Source organism: Cyprinus carpio, chromosome A5 (assembly GCF_018340385.1).
Source record: "Cyprinus carpio isolate SPL01 chromosome A5, ASM1834038v1, whole genome shotgun sequence".
NCBI lineage: Eukaryota > Metazoa > Chordata > Actinopteri > Cypriniformes > Cyprinidae > Cyprinus > Cyprinus carpio.
The window spans coordinates 14,334,258-14,352,672 of record NC_056576.1 but is presented as its reverse complement, the minus strand read 5'-3'; the positions used below and the strand labels follow the sequence as shown (position 1 = coordinate 14,352,672).

Genomic DNA, 18,415 nt, shown 5'->3' with positions numbered 1-18,415 from the left:
AACAAATGCCTAAATAAGGGAAAAGGATCGAAAGTATATACTGACTATAAAGCCACCCAGGCAGTCCCTAGAAAAAGTCATCCTTCAAAATTGTTTGGAAGACAAGCCACAAAGCCACAGTAAAGCCAACAATTTCGTATGAATGATATATGTGGAACGATGATGCATTCGTTTACCATCACTAACTCTGCATAACTGTAATTGTAGGGTGGCACAAATTCAAAATCCAACAATGTCCACACTTTAAACACTGGACCTTACTCATGAAACACAAGCAGAATGAATTCTTTATCATTCATAAAGCCATTCTCACATAATTATATGCTCCACTGAATTAAATCGTATAAGAATGGTTTATATACAGGAAGAATCACCCCTCTTTAAAATAATCATATGTTGTCGCTTTGCAGCCTGAAATGAAGACGGACACAGTTTGTTTTATCCAGCTGTATTTACTCAGTGCAACTTCAGTGCTTCAGAGTTGCTGTAGGCCTCTTGGTCGCCTCTCTGACCAGTTTCCTCCTGCTCTTTCATCCAGTTTGGAGTGACGTCCTGATCCAGGGAGGGTCTGTGTTCTACCAAATACCTTCCACTTCTTAATAATAGACTTCACTCTGCTTCTAGGCAGTGATAAAGCCTTTTAATTTTTTTATTTTTTTTTGTATCCATCTCCTGACTTGTGTCTGTCCACAACTTTATCTCGGAGATCTTTTGACAGTGTCTTGCCACCCATAGTTGATTGTTTGCTTCAGTTGCACTAGCAAGGACTTGAACGCTCCAGGAAAGCTCTTTTCATGCTGAGTTAATCAAACTGACCAGATCGGAGTTGAAAGTCAAATGGATTTGTGTTCCATTGAGAAGGTGATTAGCTACACCTGATTTATTACACAAGTCATTTTTAGGAGGGTGATAATCCTTTTTCCAACACAGTGAGTCTGTTTTTTATTTATTTTTTTTAATTTCTGACACGTTGGTGTTATCTTTCACCTGGATGTTATAGGTTGCACTTAAATGCTGGAACAATCTCTTCATCTAAAAATATGACATTTTCACATTAAATTTGTGATTTAATGGAAGTAGTGACAGATATTTTCTTGTGTATTGTGACGTACATCCAGCTAAAATTCACCCAAATATAAAAATTAAGTCATTAAATACTCACAAATATCAGTAGTTGAGTGGACAGAGACAGATCTAAATGTGAGCTTGCAGTCTATTGTACAAGAGTCTGCCCAACTTTTGAAGATTGAGTTGTATGGTATTTTCATTAAAAATTATGAGGTCAATTATTATTTTTTTTAAATTGAAACATGCATGAACAATTTGTTCACAATAAGATTCATTCAGAAAATAGAGTGAATTTTCATTTCATGTGGACTTTAAAGTCATTTGTAGTTTTAGTGCTTTTTTTTGAAATCTAATTATCACACAGAAAATAGAATTGAGGATCTATAATTCAATAAAAAAAAAAAAAAAATTGGGTAAAAATCTGAATCCTTCACTTTGCAAAGTTGAGTTAATCTAAATTGTAAACCGATAACAGATCACTCTAAATTGTAATATAGACATGCATTTTCTGTAAAGCTGCTTTGAAACAATGTGTATTGTGAAAAGCGCTATACAAATAAATTTGAATTGAATTGAAATACCCCCCAAAAAGTGGAACAGACTGTCATTTCAGTTGTTGACAAAAGGCTCTACTTTATTTTTCTGTTATAGCAGAGTCCTTGTTGCTCAGTGTCACGCTCAGTGGCTGATGTATTCCTATATCAAAGAGCATCTTAAAACATGTCTTCGAAAACCTCTCTGATTTAACCAAAGGTTTCACATATGAGCCATTTAAAAAAGACAGAAATTTAATTCCATAGGCTGTAATAATGGACTGTAGTCTCTCCTGCTGATCGTAGTTATCTCTACCACAGCATACTATTAGTACAACGGTATTAACAGCTCTCAGCTCTTAACATAGAGAAGAGGCCGAGATACCTGAGGTGGCAGACAGAAGAAAAAAAGGAGAGAGGAAAGATAGAATCTTAGCAAAAGAATGAGTGGGTAAGACCATGTGACCATTTGTGCTAAGGTCATACGAAACTAAAAAGACAAACACAGTCATTGAGGAAGTGGGAATAAGTGCTTATGAAGTGACTGGTAATTACAACCTGTTCACTGATTCATTTGCCACCAAAAAATCAAAGGTAAAATTGCAATCAGAAGCTTTCTTCCCCATTCACTCAGAAACAAAATCATGCATATGTTGAATCCAACAACTGTAAGGCAGAGTTTCCATTTTTAAGGAAAAAAAAATACAAGAAGAAAATGCTGGCCTCTCCATTTGTCTTGAGTTTATTTGCAATAGCTTCTTCATCATGGGTCTCTCCCTTTCTGTCCTCCCATGTCTTCTCATAGCATTTCCTCAGAGGAGTCCATTTGACTAATGGGAGCTCACAATAACGAGAGGCCGACAGTTCCAGCACAGGAGGAGAGGCTAACTTACGGGCAGAGCCATGTAAAAACCAGATGGTGACCAGAAGAGAGACTGGCCCTGAAAAATACGATCACCAAAGCCGATGCTGGTGGAGATTTCGACTGAGGACGGAGCGAACATCTGAGGTAAACCTAGAAAGGGAGTGAAAACACAGTAAGGGCAACTTACTGAAACAGCAACATCAGACAAAAGTTCCATAAAATTCCATAACATATAGCAGCCATGTGGCAAAAATCCCAATCACTTTCACTTGTTTTCTGAAGAGAAATAAAGTAACAAACCTGTGGTATTCAAAGGGAATTTTTTTTGCAATCAGGTTTGTCAAGCTGTGTACACTGTCACACAGATTGCTTTTTTGTTTTATGATTGTAATATTTGACTTCTTGGTCTATGTATACACTGAGACAGATATCTTTGTCAGTTGTGACTGTTTTGTGCATTTTTCTTTAGCATTCGGCACCAAGAGCAGCGTGTTTTTAAGATGCTCCGTCAAGTCAAAAAAAGCTGTAAAAATGCCTTGAGAACCCTCCATCTACCTGCATTTGAATGCAAAAACGTGCTTCTTGGTAAGTGTGGTGAGGCGTGCTGCCAACAACTGGGGTTGCGCTGACTGCAGACATGTAAAAACATGAGGGTGGTAAGGAATGATCGGAAATCCCAAGCATGTTTGTTCTAAACTGTTAAGGCTCATCACAGTGGTGAAAACAATCTGGCATCTGTTAAACAAATTTCTGCTAAATAATGCCAGAAAGCAAGTCTTTCAGATGTCTGGTATTATGTTTCATCGCAGTTGGCCCACACAGAACATGCACTCCCCCTACCCCATATTTTGTCTGCTGACCATTTAAGAAAATCTGTGGGATGAATTTAAAGGGATAGTTCACCCTAAAATGAAATGGTGTCATTGTTTCTTACCTTCATGTAATTCCAAATCTGTATGACTTTCTGTTTTTGGTGGAATACAAAAGAATATACTTTGAAGAATGTTGGAAACCAAACAGTTTCAATACCCATAGACTTCCAATGTATGGGGAAAATAACGCTGAGATATCTATTTTAAGTTCCACAGAAGAATGGGTAAATAAATGATGACTTAGGTCACCTATCCCTTTAAATATGGTACCATTATTAAATGAGGGCACTTCAATCTTAAAAGTAGCTAAAAACAGCATGAAAATTATAATAAACATGCAAGGGGTATGTGTAGAAATTAAAAAAGTTAATGGTGTTTAAATTGTGCAGAATTTATATGGCATAAATTCTCTGTAGGCCTAATAATGATTAAGAGATTACTATGACCATGACTTAAAGAAATGTTTATACCTCAATGCATCCAACATTGGGAGCAGGTTAAGAAGTGCTGTGTCGCTTGGGTCACTGAACCACGACTTTATAGGTATTGCATTGTCTGAGGGTGAAAACAAATTCAAATGACATTCATAAAACAATTTATTACAGAAAATAATTTGTGCATCTGCTAGATTTTTCAATAGACGAACAAGACGGATGCTAGCACACGATTTCCACAATTTTAACATCACTTATAGAAAATCAGAGTGGACTCATACTAAATTAAATCCTGATTGTGCTCTCCATAGATGTACAGCTGTAGATCTCTAACCTGGGTGACTTCGATAAGCTCCAGGCGAGTTGTCCAGAATGACTATACTGGAGAGATCACGATGTACTACAGATAGATCTTTTATGTAGCTCCCTAAATCCAAAGTACAGTGCTACAAAAAGCGGGAAAAAAAGACAGATGCACAGGTTCAGAAATTGAACAAACAGACATGTTAAACAATTTCTTAGGCAGGATCAATCAAGAAAAGTCTGTACAGAGAGTACATCAGGAGAAAATGTGGAGGCAGTGGGTTTTACCTGTCTGTAGTATCTTCTTTTGAGGATATCCCTGTTGTTATCCAGCTTATCTGCTACGGCCGATCCATATATTTCCATACTAGCTGTAAATACTACCAGCTCATACCACTGACTGACCTGACATATGCCAACAAGAGGACATACAGATATAAACAGGCATACACACACATATACACAATACTCATTAGAATATTGGTGAAATGTGTCAGAAGAAAAACTAGTGCACAAAGCAAATGCAAGTAAATTGGCAACATTTACTACAAAAAAAACAACAACAACAATTTGTTTGCTAATCTGCGCAAATGAGACAATTCACTCACCACTTCTAAAAAGAAGTCAACGTGTGGCCTTTTATGGACAAAAAACCTGACTGGGTGTTTGTCTATTACCACCTGAATAAGAGAGATAAAGAAAAAAAACCTTTCAAACATAATCAAAATTTTTATTAAATACGGTAATATTATGAAATATTATTACAATTTAAAATACCTGTTTTTATTTTAATACATGTTAAAATGTAATTTATTTCTTTGATGGCATAGCTGAATTTTCAGCAGCTATTACTCAAGTCTTCAGTGTCACATGATCTTTCAGAAATAATTCTACTATGCTATGCTCAAGTAACATTTATTATTATTATCAATGTTGAAAACAGTTGTGCTGCCTAATAATTTTTGTGGAAATCATGATACATTTTTCCAGGAATCTTTGATATGAGTAGAAAGTACAAAAGAATGCATATATACATAAAGTACAAAATAATATATATATATATATATATATATATATATTATATATATATAACATTATAAATCATATATACATATATATATATATATATATATATAGTTTTGTAACATTATAAATCTACATTGTAATCTCTTTACTGTCAATTTAAATCATGCTTGCTGAATAAAAATATAAATTTCTAATCAGGTTTTCAATAGACAGTAAAATGTGTGAAGTGCCTCCAGTACTGAGTGGAATAAACCCTGCATTTCCCAAAAAGCAGCAACTGCCGAAATAAACTATTACATCCATTGTCGGAGAGGTGCATGTGTGTACCTTGAGGATAAAGTCTGGGGGTGTACCAGGCCTCACTGTAGGTCTAAGAACGCCATCATGGTGAGAGTGAATCAAAGTCTCATCCAGATCCAACACCAATATCTTCCTCTTCACCGCATCTAAGCAGCAAACGGTTGAACATTCAGAAATCCTCTAACATATCAGGTCCACCAACCCTATGCCAATATGATCTCGTTCATTAGAATTTCAGCCATGAAAAGATTAAAATCCTTTTCTAACTGGACTTCTTCTACTCAATCTCTCTAGTCCTGATATATTTATATTTATATATATCAATTCATTCTTATCTCAATTTGTACACTCACATTACTTGTAATATACTTGGATGAAAAAAAATATTTCCCAAGATATCTATTAATATTTTACAGAATGCTTTATAGGGATATCAACTCTACCCAAAGTATACTGCACTCACTTCATAAAAAACAAAAATCTCTGCTGACAGTGATTTTGATTCAACAGATTCTGTCACAAATGAGTCCTCAAAAAAATTGCAACACTGCATCCAGCTGTGTGGTTAGAGGCTCCCCTAGCGGACAAAACTGCACATAACAGAAGAGTGAGAGAACTTACGGAGTCTGTTTCTGGAAATAGGGGAGAGAGGTAATGTGTCATAACGCACTGTTTGGTACTGGATTATCTGTAGAAGACAGAACAGCAGACAAAGACAAAGCCAGTGATGCACATGGAACAATCATGTAGACTTGTCCTTGCTCCCAAAATGCACACATTCTGATATTCAGACTGCTCATACATAGGACATATACTGTAGAGTTCTGGCTCTTTTCATGATCAGTTTCTCTTTCTAATATTTCCTCTTCTTTGGCCCTTTTATCACGCTGGTGCAAAGCTCAGATGAGGGCATCGTATAGCAGACATCTATATAGTCACGCACCTAGAATGGCCCCATACTGCCACTACTGGACTATTAATACACCTCCAAAACAGCTGCCAAAAGCTGTCATAGAAGTGTAATTCTAGTAGGAAAATCAGTGTACTTTTCTTATCTACTTATGTAATGTGACTTCTATGTATAAATAAAATACTAAGCGTTTTGTGTGATTAGTTAAAAATACAAACTTGATTTGGCTCAGGTAGTTATATAAAACAACTCAAGGTCATTTGGTTTTTCCAGAGAAGCCTGGGTCTTGGGTGCATCAGTTAGTGCTGTTCGAAAATTATAAACAGATTTCCAAGAATAGTGTGTTTATGAAATTATAGCGGTCATGAAATTATGTGAACACTGTATTGTTCCCAGCAATTACAAGAAATTCAAAACATATTTTTTTAACAAAACATTTACATGAAGAATAAAACATGCATAAAATGTATTTCATAAAATTCTCAGTGGTCGTATTGTACTTTAATAGTTTTGGGTCTGTACCTCTTTTCGTGGCAAGCTAAGCATATAGTAGGGGGTCCATAGTCCAAAATAATTAGGACAAACAGCATCATAAACACACTCCCCCGGGGTTACAAAGGTACAGCTGAAGCAGGCACAATCTGAAACCTACTACTGTGCCAAAGTTTCATTAAACTTTTTTTGATACAATGAGTATGAGTAACTTTAACACAAATCAACAATTAAAGCAGCATATAACAAATCCAAAACATATTTCTGTTCTCATATGCCAAGTTATTTTTTTATTACATATCCTACATTGACCCAGCTGTATAGTATGCTATAGGTTTATTTGCACTGAGTGCCATATAATAATGCATAAGAGACAGCTCAGTAAATATATTATAGATTGCAAAAATCTGCACAGGGATAAAGGGTTAAAATAACAATAGGCCTGGCAACTCTAAGAAATCAGTGAATGAAAACAGTATTACTCGAATGATTTAATAAAATAAATGCTACAAAGTTTCTAACAACATATCGACAATATCAGTAGCTGTTTGTCTTTTGAAGATTAGTTTAGTTCAGTTTGATATTTGAAGAAAGGCGCTCATAAATGAAGGAAATATATTATTTGCAGATGACAAGTCGGAATACATTATACAGGGAACAGATAAACGTGTTCACATGCCATATGTTGACTTTCTCACCGTTCGTAGATGCTTCCTGAGGATGTATAAAATGAAACTCCATAATCTAGACGTCACTCCGAGGAAGGTACGAATGCCGAGTAAACACTGACGAGTTTTCAACATGCTGACAGTCGATGAACGGTGAATCATAGAAAAGATTCACACTCTCCACCAGAGATCAGCGGTTTCAGAAGAGCTGGGACTTACGGCTACAGCTAATCAGGTCGGCTAACCACTTCCCGCCACTTCTTTGCTTTTAAAGTAACGCGAGCGAGGCTAGCCAAACGACAGAATCCAGAGACTCTGCTGCACCTGGACCAGCCAGTGTCACAAAACTGCGAAAATGCCAAACGTCTTCAAGCCCATATCCACAAAAAAAGACCAACCCCCGCGATCAAGGGCTAGCTGGACTTGGATTTCATTGGCAGGGTAGCTAGCTCTGGATCTAGCCAGCTCTACAACAAATGATCCCTCCTCGGATTGGCGACTCTTGTGCTCGACAGGCTCGATGTTAATCTCGAGACCTCAGACAAATTGCAAAGTATGTAAAAAGTCCAATAAGAAGCCATCAAATTCGCTTTAGTACATATCCGGGAGCAAACTGTGAGCCGCCATCAGTACTTTGGTTTCGTCACTTCCGAGAAACAACAAACGTGTCAGAGAAGCGAAGAGTGAGGACAGGGTTTCTGGAGATGGAGCCACACGAGGAATATATAAACATTATATAGTAATAAAATCTATATTTAAAAAATGATTACATGTGGTTTGTCACTGCAGAGATTTTCAGCTGTCCTTCCTGTCTCCCAGTGGCACTGTCTTAGGTGTCTTACATTATAAACACTGCAGTTTGTTACTCTGGCCACATCTGCAGTCCTCATGCCTCCCAGTGTAGAGGGACTATGGCATGTTCACGCAGGTGATCAGGAACACTGGGCGTCTTTCCTCTGTGTTTTTCAGTCAGAGAGCTCTCTTTAATGTCTGAAAGGATTGAATCTTAATTGCCTGCTGCCTGTACACTGCTGTCTGAAGGACTGTCCCAAAGCTGCATGTGCAATAATTGTTTATGGTTCACCGAACATGCATGAAAAACATTGTTTAAACTCTTTCTAATAAAGATCTGTGAAGCATATTTGCGTTTTACAAAATTATCTTTGAAATACAGTATCCTGCATAAGGGAAAACATTTATAAGAAACGCAGAAATAGACCTTAATCATGTTAGATGCCATATTTTTATGTTATTTCATGCATTACCTAAACATTACAATGGTATACACCTTGTAATTCTAAAATAAACGTTAAACGTTTTTTTTGAACATTTTTATTTAAGTAAATGCACATCTTAATTGATTTTTTTTTAACAAACACAGAAAACAACGGCAAACTCGGCAGTGTCCTACATACTATATATATATAGATATATATATATATATATATATATATATATATATATATATATACATATATAATTAAGGTCATAGTAAAATGTCAATCAGTATCCAAAATAACAGTTACTACATTTTTTTCAGTTAGATATTCCCATAGCATACAATTATAGTGCAATATTCTTTATCTACATTTTACTGCATTTAAAAAAAAAAGATGTGAAAAATAAAAATGCAAGAGAAATAAGCAAGAAAGTCCCCCCTTCACTCACATTTTATTGTGTCCAGCCAAAATATTGAATAACTGGATACGTTAAACGTTTTTTCAATTTAATTATTTGTGTTACACCAGTAAGTGGGCATTGTTTGTCAATCAAGGTACTTGCTTTACAAATTGTAAAAAAAAAAAAAAAAAAAAAAACCTGAGAGCAGAATACTACATTTGAGGTCCTCGATGGCACCCCAGGGACACGCCTGAGAAACGCTAGTGTAGTGTGGGCTCTGGCCAGCAGGAGGCAGTATTTTCAACGGGATGTGCAGCGAACCTGCAGCGGGTGTAAACCTCGTCCGCTGACGCTGGGCTGATTTGTGTGAGAGGAGGACCGAAGAAGATCTGTTTCTGGTTAGCTGTGGGATAATAGTATGCGAAAAATGCTAACCATAATATCTAACGTTCTGAGGGGCAGCGCCAGCAGGAACGTAAGTATTTTATCTTTTGATTCATAAAATCTGCCGCTTTGCTTAGTAAAGCAAATGTACGAATGTTTTGATGGCTAATACAGCGCAGTCATGCGATGTTGACCTTGCAGGGTGCGCAAGGCCCGGCTGACACCCTTCTAGAGACACATTGCTGTTTAATTCTCATGTTGGTGCTGGTTATTTCACGTCAACCAACGTAGCATTTCTTTTTATTAGTGATATAAATATAATCAGATTTTTTACTGTTTGTTTAAAGTGATTTAGCTTGGCTAGCTAGCTAAAATGCACCGGGAGGGTGACGTATCAACGATCTGTCACTGAAATAACCTATAATAAAACACTGTAACAAATCAGAAACAATGTACTGTTCACAAAACCTTTGGTTTAAATAGTAGCTGGTTGCCTTAATTCTCTGTCAGAAATAAAAGGTGACCTCAGTGAGAGACGCAGTCTGTCTTTCATCATATTTACTGACCAGTGGCAAATGTCCAGATGGTTTTTATGCAACATTTAGTGGACAGCAACGTTTTAGTCTGTTTCTAATAGTTAAGTATTAATAGTTTAATGCCACTCAGTCCTTGTCAAGCCCTAGTGTCGAAAATATATAAAAATAAGAAATATTGTTGTTGTTATTATTATTAAAAAAAGTAATATTTCTTAAATTAATTTTTAGGGGCATATTTTTCCTAACCATATTATAACACACTTTAAAGACACTTTAAAAATGCACTAATTTAATTTTTATTGATTTTTAATTTTTGATTTTTAATTGCTTTTCTATTATACATTTCTATGCTCTATTGCCATAGTTTGATATGTAAACGTTTTTTTCTTGTTTTTGAGCCAAATACATTGGTCTAAAAATTTAACAAAACAAGAAAGGAATATTTTGATGTCTTACCCTAGATGTCATATTACAAGTCACGATTTTAGAGTTCATATCTCTAATCAGAGAGTCATTTTTCCCCCTCTAACTGTGACCTTAAGTCTAATAATATAAGATTTTTTGGCACAATAAAATTAATTAAATTTTGCAGAACAAGACAAGCATGTTTCTATTCATGAATATGATTCTCTTCTCATCTTCTGTTGCATCCTCTCGCAATCTCTTTCTCTTTACTAATTCTCATATCTCTCTCTCTCTCTCTCTCTCTCTCTCTCTTTCTCTTTCAATATCATTTTTTTACCGTTCCATGGGCTGCCTTTAAGGGAGCCGAACTTGTATCAGAGGTAAGAGATGGTAGTTTTAGAAATGGGCTTATTGACATGACATCTGTGCCATCTGCTGTTTTTTTTTCTTTTCAGTTTTTTATTTTTTCTGTGGATATGAACATTAAGATCATTATTTTTGCTTGAGATTATTTAACTACAAAGACTTTCTTCCTCACTTATGATTTTTAGATCATACTCTCTTCCTCACTGAGTTTCCAATCACTGGTTTTGACATTAAACATGCTTCTGCTACATGCTTTTTACTTATTTCTCAAATATTGTGCTGGTTTTAGTTTGCCGTGTTGTGGGTTTGAGGGAAATAATTCTGCTCTATTTGCCCAGATCAATTACTACTTCTCACATCTTCCTTTAAATCTCTCTCACACACACTCACACACACACACCACACACACACACAGACAGACACACACGCACACACACACAGAGGGACATATGTATGTTAAAAGCACTCTCAGTTTTGTCATGAACAAGCACCATTTTTCCTCTGGTGGTTTTAGAATGTTTTTTATAGGAAAAACCTGTTTGAGATCTATTGAGGCTTTTTGGTATTTGAATTTGAGATATGATTTGGCCAATATTATGTGTCCATGTGATTAACAAAGATGTCCGTATCAGTTCTGACAGTTGACAACAGCTTTATCAATGGATACAATTTTAAGTTAATTCTGAGTAAATATTGCAAAAATGTTTCAGGAATAAATTCTTAATTCTCATTATTAAATTTGATGTATGGATATCAGCATTATGTTGATTATCGGGCACTCTGCTGTCTAGATATCAGTAACAACATCAGCCATTTTGACCATTTGAATGTTATCTGGCCGGTAGCCATCAACAGTTGATTATTGCTTGTGAGTAGCTTAGTGTAGGTTAGCATAGATTAGATTTTTATTGGTCTTGCTCCTTTAAACTTTCCCTTTTTATGGCCTTCTAAATCTGACCCTCTGGAGTGACCTATGCCCTTCTTTTTACAGTCCTCCACTCTCCGGGCCGTTCTGCAGCTCCTGGCGGTCCAGAGCGAATATGCTAATTTGACCGCTCCACATGACCATGATCCCGACCCCCCTAAATGCTTAAAAGATAAACAACCCCACAGCCCTTCAGTTTCCATTCCATTAACACAGATACCTTTAAACGCTCCTGTAGAATATAAAGCTTTAGGACACACCAGCAGTGGCCAGTCTTCAGGAGACTCGGGACCACGCAACAGACCTCTGACAGATGTTGTTTCCTCAGAGGCTATAGCTCAGGGAGAAAGTTATGTGGAACCAGTGATGACCAGTGGTTCATCCACCTCAGAAAAATTAAGCATGTTTACTCTGGTTACAGAAAGAGAAAACCCTACATTTGAAAAGATCATCAGTCCCATTATAGATGTTCCTCCATCACCTGCCCTAATTACAGTTAAGTCTCCTATTATTAACCCATCCCCCAGTCCAGCACAGTTAACCCCTGCAGTAGCTAACAGCAGTTTTACACTAACCAGCACAGACCCCCTTGCCTCCAGTTGTCCCCCACCAGCCGGGAGCCTCCTGGGCCTTGATAATTCCTTCCCAGAGATCACACACAGCCAGGCTGAAGAGACTCCCTTACCAGAGCCACAGCTTGCTGTGAGTACTGGCAGCCCCTATATTAAAATACACTTCCTCTTTCATATATATTAACATCATTTTAACCCTCCTTATGGAGTATTGCATGCCCCTTCCACTTTACCCAGAGCGCTTGATTTCTCACAATGCTTCGGACAATGACTCTTCAATCACTAAACAGATTTTTCTTCTACAAACTTTATTCTTTCTTTGTTACTGTTACACACCTGAAGCAAAAGATATGTTAAAGTGCTCAGCATGTTGGTCCCACATCTGATTGTGGATGGATTCCTTGTGATGTTTCAGTTTTCTACATCCAACCCTATAATCAAAGAGATGTGCAAAGTCAGTGTAGATGATAGCATGCACTGTGTCCGTTTTTCACATCTAGGCCTGAGTGTTGATATATTGGTAGTAGATTGCAGGTTTGTTGATGTAGTTGTTGGGTAAAATTGCATTGGTTATGTACGTCGGATTATTACAGATATATTTCATTCTTGCTTCCTGACAGAGTGCTTTTGACAGGGGTTATTAACATCTCGGTTCCTGTCAGATCTGTGTGTGTGTGTCTGTGTTTCCATGTGACTGCTATTTTTTTTAACCATCTTCATTCGTTTTCTCAGTAGAGGAATTTTTAAATGTATTTTCCATTATTTTTTATGTTTCGTAGGGTGCAAGAGTGGTGGTATCTGCCAGGACCTATGCAGACTTTACCCCTCAGGCCACCTTTGATATTAAGGTGAGTTTATCAGATCAGCAGTTATTTAATTTAATATGTAATATATATTTTAGTGCGTATACACTACCGTTCAAAAGTTTTGAAGTCTGACTTTGTAATTTTTTCTTTTTTTAAGAAATTTCTGGTTTGAAAAAAATTAATATAAAATGTATCAGTTTCCATAAAAATATTAAGCAGCACAACTGCTTTCAACCCTGATACTAAATATTTTTTTGAGTACAAAATGAGCATATTAGAATGATTTCTAAAGTCTCATGTGACACTGAAGACTGGAGTAATGCCTTCTAAAAAAATTCAGCTTTTCTATCACAGGAATTATTACATTTTAAAATATATTAAAATAGAAAACTTTCATTTTGAACTGTTATAATATTTCACAATATTACTGTTTTACTTTATTTCTGATAAAAAAAAAAGCAACCTATGTGAGCAGATTTCAGACTTCAAAAACAGTAAAAATATTACTGACCCCAAGCTTTTGAACGTTTGTACTGTGTATTTTACTGTATCTTAATGCATTTGAAAGCTTTTTATTTATTTTTTGGGAAATGTGACTTGCACAAGCTGGAGGAGGGCCCACCACTGCAGGCCGTGCTTACAAGAGAGGAGGGGCTTCAGTACTACCGCACAATGCAGACCATAAGACGTATGGAGCTCAAAGCCGATCAGCTCTACAAGCAGAAGATCATCAGGGGCTTCTGTCACCTTTATGATGGACAGGTGCCACATGCACTCCGCAAACACAGACATCATTTTTACAAGCAGAAGATTATCAGAGACTCTTAGCACTGACTTTTGCCAGTGTAAAAGTCAAATTTAATATTATTATATGTTTTGATTCACATGGTTGCAAATGTCATCTGTAATTGGTTCAAATGTTGACAACTTGGTGGAGACAGTAACACATTGTGTCCCCTAACAGGAAGCGTGTGCAGTCGGTATTGAGACAGGTATTAATCTATCAGATCATCTTATCACAGCGTATCGTGCTCACGGTTACACTCTCACTAGAGGGGGCACCGTTCGTGAGATCATGGCAGAGCTCACAGGTGAGAACAACTAAACCGATAGTTTAAAGTTGTGATCTCTTACAAATTTATCTCTTGTTATTTTTAATTTATTTGTTTATTCTATCCCTCTTCTATGTGTCTCTATTTCTCCATCAGGCCGTAGAGGAGGTATTGCTAAAGGAAAGGGAGGGTCTATGCATATGTACACTAAACATTTTTATGGAGGAAACGGAATTGTGGGAGCTCAGGTACTTTAAATGAATCGACTGGAGTCCCTTATGAATAGAGAGCTGGTATCAATACTGATTAAGTATTAAAAATAACTATTCTTATTTCACACATGTGTATCCCAGGTGCCTCTTGGGGCAGGTGTAGCGTTGGCCTGCAAATACCTGGGCAACAATGAGATTTGTGTCTGTCTCTATGGTGATGGTGCTGCAAATCAGGCAAGTCACTACGCAAGAGTCGAGTGTTCACCTGCTGCGAATCCTAATGACATCGCAATAACATTTCACACAAATATGTCTTCTGTGCTGTCCATGTACTGCTTTACCTTACCTTCTAACTTGTGCATTATGATGGGTCTATAGCAGTGGATGTACAGGGAGGTTTCACACATGCTTTTGCACTGTTTCTGCAGGGTCAGATCTTTGAGACATATAATATGGCATCTCTGTGGAAGCTGCCTTGCATCTTCATTTGCGAGAATAACAAATATGGCATGGGTACTTCTGTGGAGAGAGCAGCTGCTAGTACTGACTACTACAAGAGAGGCGATTTCATCCCTGGATTGAGGGTATGATGCAGGATGGACACTTCGCCGTCTTTTACTCGTGTCTGAATTTACTCTTTATGTAAGAATATCCTCTCACCCTTTCTCTGGCATTGTAGTTGGATGGCATGGATGTTCTTTGTGTGAGGGAGGCCACCAAATTTGCTGCTGAACACTGCAGATCAGGAAAGGTGAGCTCTGGTTCGAGTGATGTCAAATTGTAGGGATGGAAAAAAATATTATTAGCTCTGTTGGGAAACTATGATATTTGAAGATGTGTTTCATGCACAGTATTTATATGGGCAATTCCACAGTGACAACATATAATTGTTACACTTCTTATAAAATTTAGTTTTCTGTTTGCAGATATGTTCATAGGATGCAAGCAGTTATGTAGCAATAATAAAACACCTGAAATTTATATTCATAGGGTCCCATTCTGATGGAGCTGCAGACCTACCGTTACCATGGACACAGCATGAGTGACCCAGGAGTCAGGTAATATATTTTATATAATCTCAACCATAATTTTTCATAATTTGTGAAAAAGATGGTACAGAAAATTCTAAATTATTTTGAATAGACATCTTTTGATACATTATAAATGTTTTTACTGTAACTTTTGATACATTTGATCTGTCCTTACTGAATAAAAATATAAATTTCTTAAAAACTAAAAAAAAAAACAAAGGTGTAATTCGCATAGCTCTACTTACTATTACTGAACCTCAGTAAAACTGCTCCTGATTGTTTTTCTATATACCTAATGTTATTTTCTATTAGTGCTCCTCCCCATATGTGACAGCGTTTGTTCTTCTTATAAATTGTTCTCATAGTTACCGCACACGTGAGGAGATCCAGGAGGTGCGCAGCAAGAGTGACCCCATCTCGATGCTGAAGGATCGCATGCTGAGCAACAACATGGCCAGCGTGGAGGAGCTTAAGGTGAGACTGCACATACTTACTAGAGACAGACTGGAGTAGGACACAGTCATTGAGACAGTCACAGTTGGACTTGAGTGTGAATTTTCTGAGTCAGTCACACTGGTGTACAAGGATAGGGATTACTCGGTTATACTGAGGAATGTGAGTTCTTCGTGCTGGAAGATGGACATTTCTGCAGTTACACTAAACACTGACACCTTTTACAGGAGATTGATGTCGAGGTAAGGAAGGAGATTGAAGATGCCGCTCAGTTTGCCACCACAGACCCTGAGCCTCCACTGGATGATCTTTGCAACCACATCTTCTACAATGACCCTCCTATGGAAGTGCGTGGCACCAACCCCTGGACCAAGCTCAAGTCTGTCAGCTAAATCGCCTTCCTTACCATCCCAAGTCCCCTCCTCTTCCAGTTGATCCTCTACTGTTGAAGCGCACAGAAAAATATGATCTCCTCCGATGTGGCTATAGATTTCATAGACAGTTATTAGGAAACTCAGCCAAATCTCTCAGCCACATTGTGATAAGTTGCCTCATTTCACATTTTATCATTGGCTTGTTTTCTTGTTGTCTTCATCAACTACAATACCGACCCTCACTATAAATTTTAAAACCTAGATATTTTTTCATCATATACTGGAAATATATATCATATAATTAAATAATGTAATATGTGTGCACACACACACACACACACACACACACACCTCTCACTTTAAACATCAACAGGAGTGTGTTTTGACTGAAGTGTCTGTGAAATGCAACCATTTTGCAGTTCTAATTTGACTAAATATTTAAAGGGAAATGTTTATTAACATTTATAAATTGTGCATCTGTGGCCATATTACAAAAAGTTGGTGTGATATTTATGGAATTTAAAATAGGATATTTAATTACGGTTGTTTCTTAACACTCTGCCAACTCAATCAAGTGTTTGAGTGTTTCAACAAAAAATGCAAATGAAAACCAAGATGAATAAGATTGAAATTAAACAGCTTAAAATGTTGCTTTAGAATGGGAAAAGGTTCATAGATGCTTACCCTTTCACCTTTGAACTTTTATTTAAAACTGGGTTTTTGTTGTCATGTATATGTTATGAGAAAAAATTGCTTTTGTTACAAACAATGTTACTGGGGATAAAACTTCAAATTTGGCAATTCCAGTGTATTAATGGTTGTTTTAATAGAATTTTTGTTTGAAATCTCTGATAATTGGGAAAGTAACAATTGTTGCAATATATGTTAGGATGCTGTTGAGATGTTAAAGGGGGCATCGGGGTCACAGCTTAAAACGTTATGCTGTATTGACCAGGATGAGTCAACAAGATCAGGCAATGTATGTGTCATCCAATGAGGTCTTTATACCATACAACAACAAATAAATGTTTCAAATACAAACTTTTGTTGTATGTAGATGCCTTTATGTTGTTCTAAATTTTCTTAAAGGGCCATACATTCCTTAACCCTATAAAGCCTTTCATATTTGATACATGGTTGAAAACATGTTGAAAAACCTGCTTTACACAATCTACTACATACCTTCTGACGTCTGATTGATAGGTTATACTTTTAAAGTAAGGCCTTTTAGTATAATTCTATAAATGTCCACCTTCATATCCTTTGTTAAACATGTAAAGCTTTTTTATTATTATTAAAATAAACAAGCTAAAAAATAGCTCTTACATAGTTATTAATATTTCAAGATGAGTACTTACTGGTCTGAAGCAGCTTGAGTTTACTTGATTATCTATACATCGTTCTTTTTTTTTTTTTTTATGTTTTTAACACATATGTTAAAATGTATCACATCTTCCAAGCTCCACAACCTTAAGTCCCACAATATCTGCTCCATGTATGTATGTATCAAATATGAAACAAAACATAAAACATATGCAAACTATTTTTAAATGCATATGTCTAAACGTTCATTAAACTCCTCAATGAAAAAAGTTTTCTTTCTTACTATTATTATTGTATGTTAGGCTTTACAAGGTTAAAGACTGCATAGATTGGGGAGCTCAAGCAGCGATTAATACTGAGGGGACCATAACAATTAATTAAATATTTCCCTAAAACGTGACGTGAGCAAGAAAATAACTCTTTATTTGTAGGATTAAAGCACAATCCTCAAATCAGCTTTTTTTTTTTCTAAGCCCTCTGGCAGGCCACTGCTGGATGAGTGTAGCTGTGCTGTTGTGATTTCCCTCCATCTGCAGTTTATTTATTTATTTTTTTATTTATTTTTGCTTGTGCACTTTATTAAAAATGCCACGTGTGTGTGTGTTTCTTATAGAGGACTTAATAGATGAAAACATGCGGATGCTACGCAAGGAGAAGAGATTTAAACAGATTTGCTGATCAAAGGATTTATGTTCTACATAAACCGACCGAGGACCCTCCAGTGATTCAGACTGCCTTGTGCAAAAAGCAGCAGAGATGATAAAGACTGAATAGGCGATGTGAAAAATACATTTAATATCTCATTATATCACTACTTGACCAAATTGAACTACATGAGGAGGACCCATGTACCAGTGGGTGGCCACAGTATCCCTCGCTCTCTAT

At 36.6% G+C, this 18,415-nt stretch overlaps 2 protein-coding genes across 9 annotated transcripts; one reads left to right on the top strand and one right to left on the bottom strand.

Moving 5' to 3' along the window:
• Positions 1–1,675: 1,675 nt before the first annotated feature.
• Positions 1,676–8,428, bottom strand: LOC109078690 (CTD nuclear envelope phosphatase 1A-like). Of its 7 annotated transcripts, XR_006159337.1 has the most exons (10): positions 7,502–8,200; positions 6,023–6,089; positions 5,429–5,547; positions 4,684–4,755; positions 4,364–4,480; positions 4,107–4,218; positions 3,809–3,893; positions 3,401–3,430; positions 2,543–2,616; positions 1,676–2,504 (listed from the first exon to the last, which is right to left on the bottom strand). XR_006159337.1 is itself a non-coding variant. In XM_042754340.1 (9 exons), the coding sequence occupies exons 1-8, from the start codon at positions 7,631–7,633 to the stop codon at positions 3,403–3,405; spliced, it is 732 nt and encodes a 243-aa protein (XP_042610274.1). In that variant the 5' UTR covers positions 7,634–8,200; the 3' UTR covers positions 1,676–2,616; positions 3,401–3,402. The 7 variants fall into 7 exon arrangements, 6 of the variants coding, with proteins under 6 accessions (XP_042610274.1, XP_042610269.1, XP_042610262.1 ...); XM_042754340.1 differs by having other exon boundaries at positions 1,676–2,616; XM_042754335.1 differs by lacking the exon at positions 3,401–3,430 and having other exon boundaries at positions 1,676–2,501; positions 2,540–2,616.
• Positions 8,429–9,407: 979 nt separating this feature from the next.
• On the top strand, positions 9,408–17,248 carry LOC122143707 (pyruvate dehydrogenase E1 component subunit alpha, mitochondrial-like). 2 transcript variants are annotated; one of them, XM_042754299.1, is made up of 12 exons: positions 9,408–9,566; positions 10,776–10,796; positions 13,059–13,127; positions 13,674–13,847; positions 14,050–14,176; positions 14,294–14,385; positions 14,491–14,583; positions 14,778–14,933; positions 15,029–15,100; positions 15,340–15,407; positions 15,746–15,854; positions 16,061–17,248. In XM_042754299.1, the coding sequence occupies exons 1-12, from the start codon at positions 9,510–9,512 to the stop codon at positions 16,223–16,225; spliced, it is 1,203 nt and encodes a 400-aa protein (XP_042610233.1). In that variant the 5' UTR covers positions 9,408–9,509; the 3' UTR covers positions 16,226–17,248. The 2 variants fall into 2 exon arrangements, with proteins under 2 accessions (XP_042610233.1, XP_042610237.1); XM_042754303.1 differs by lacking the exon at positions 10,776–10,796.
• Positions 17,249–18,415: the final 1,167 nt, after the last annotated feature.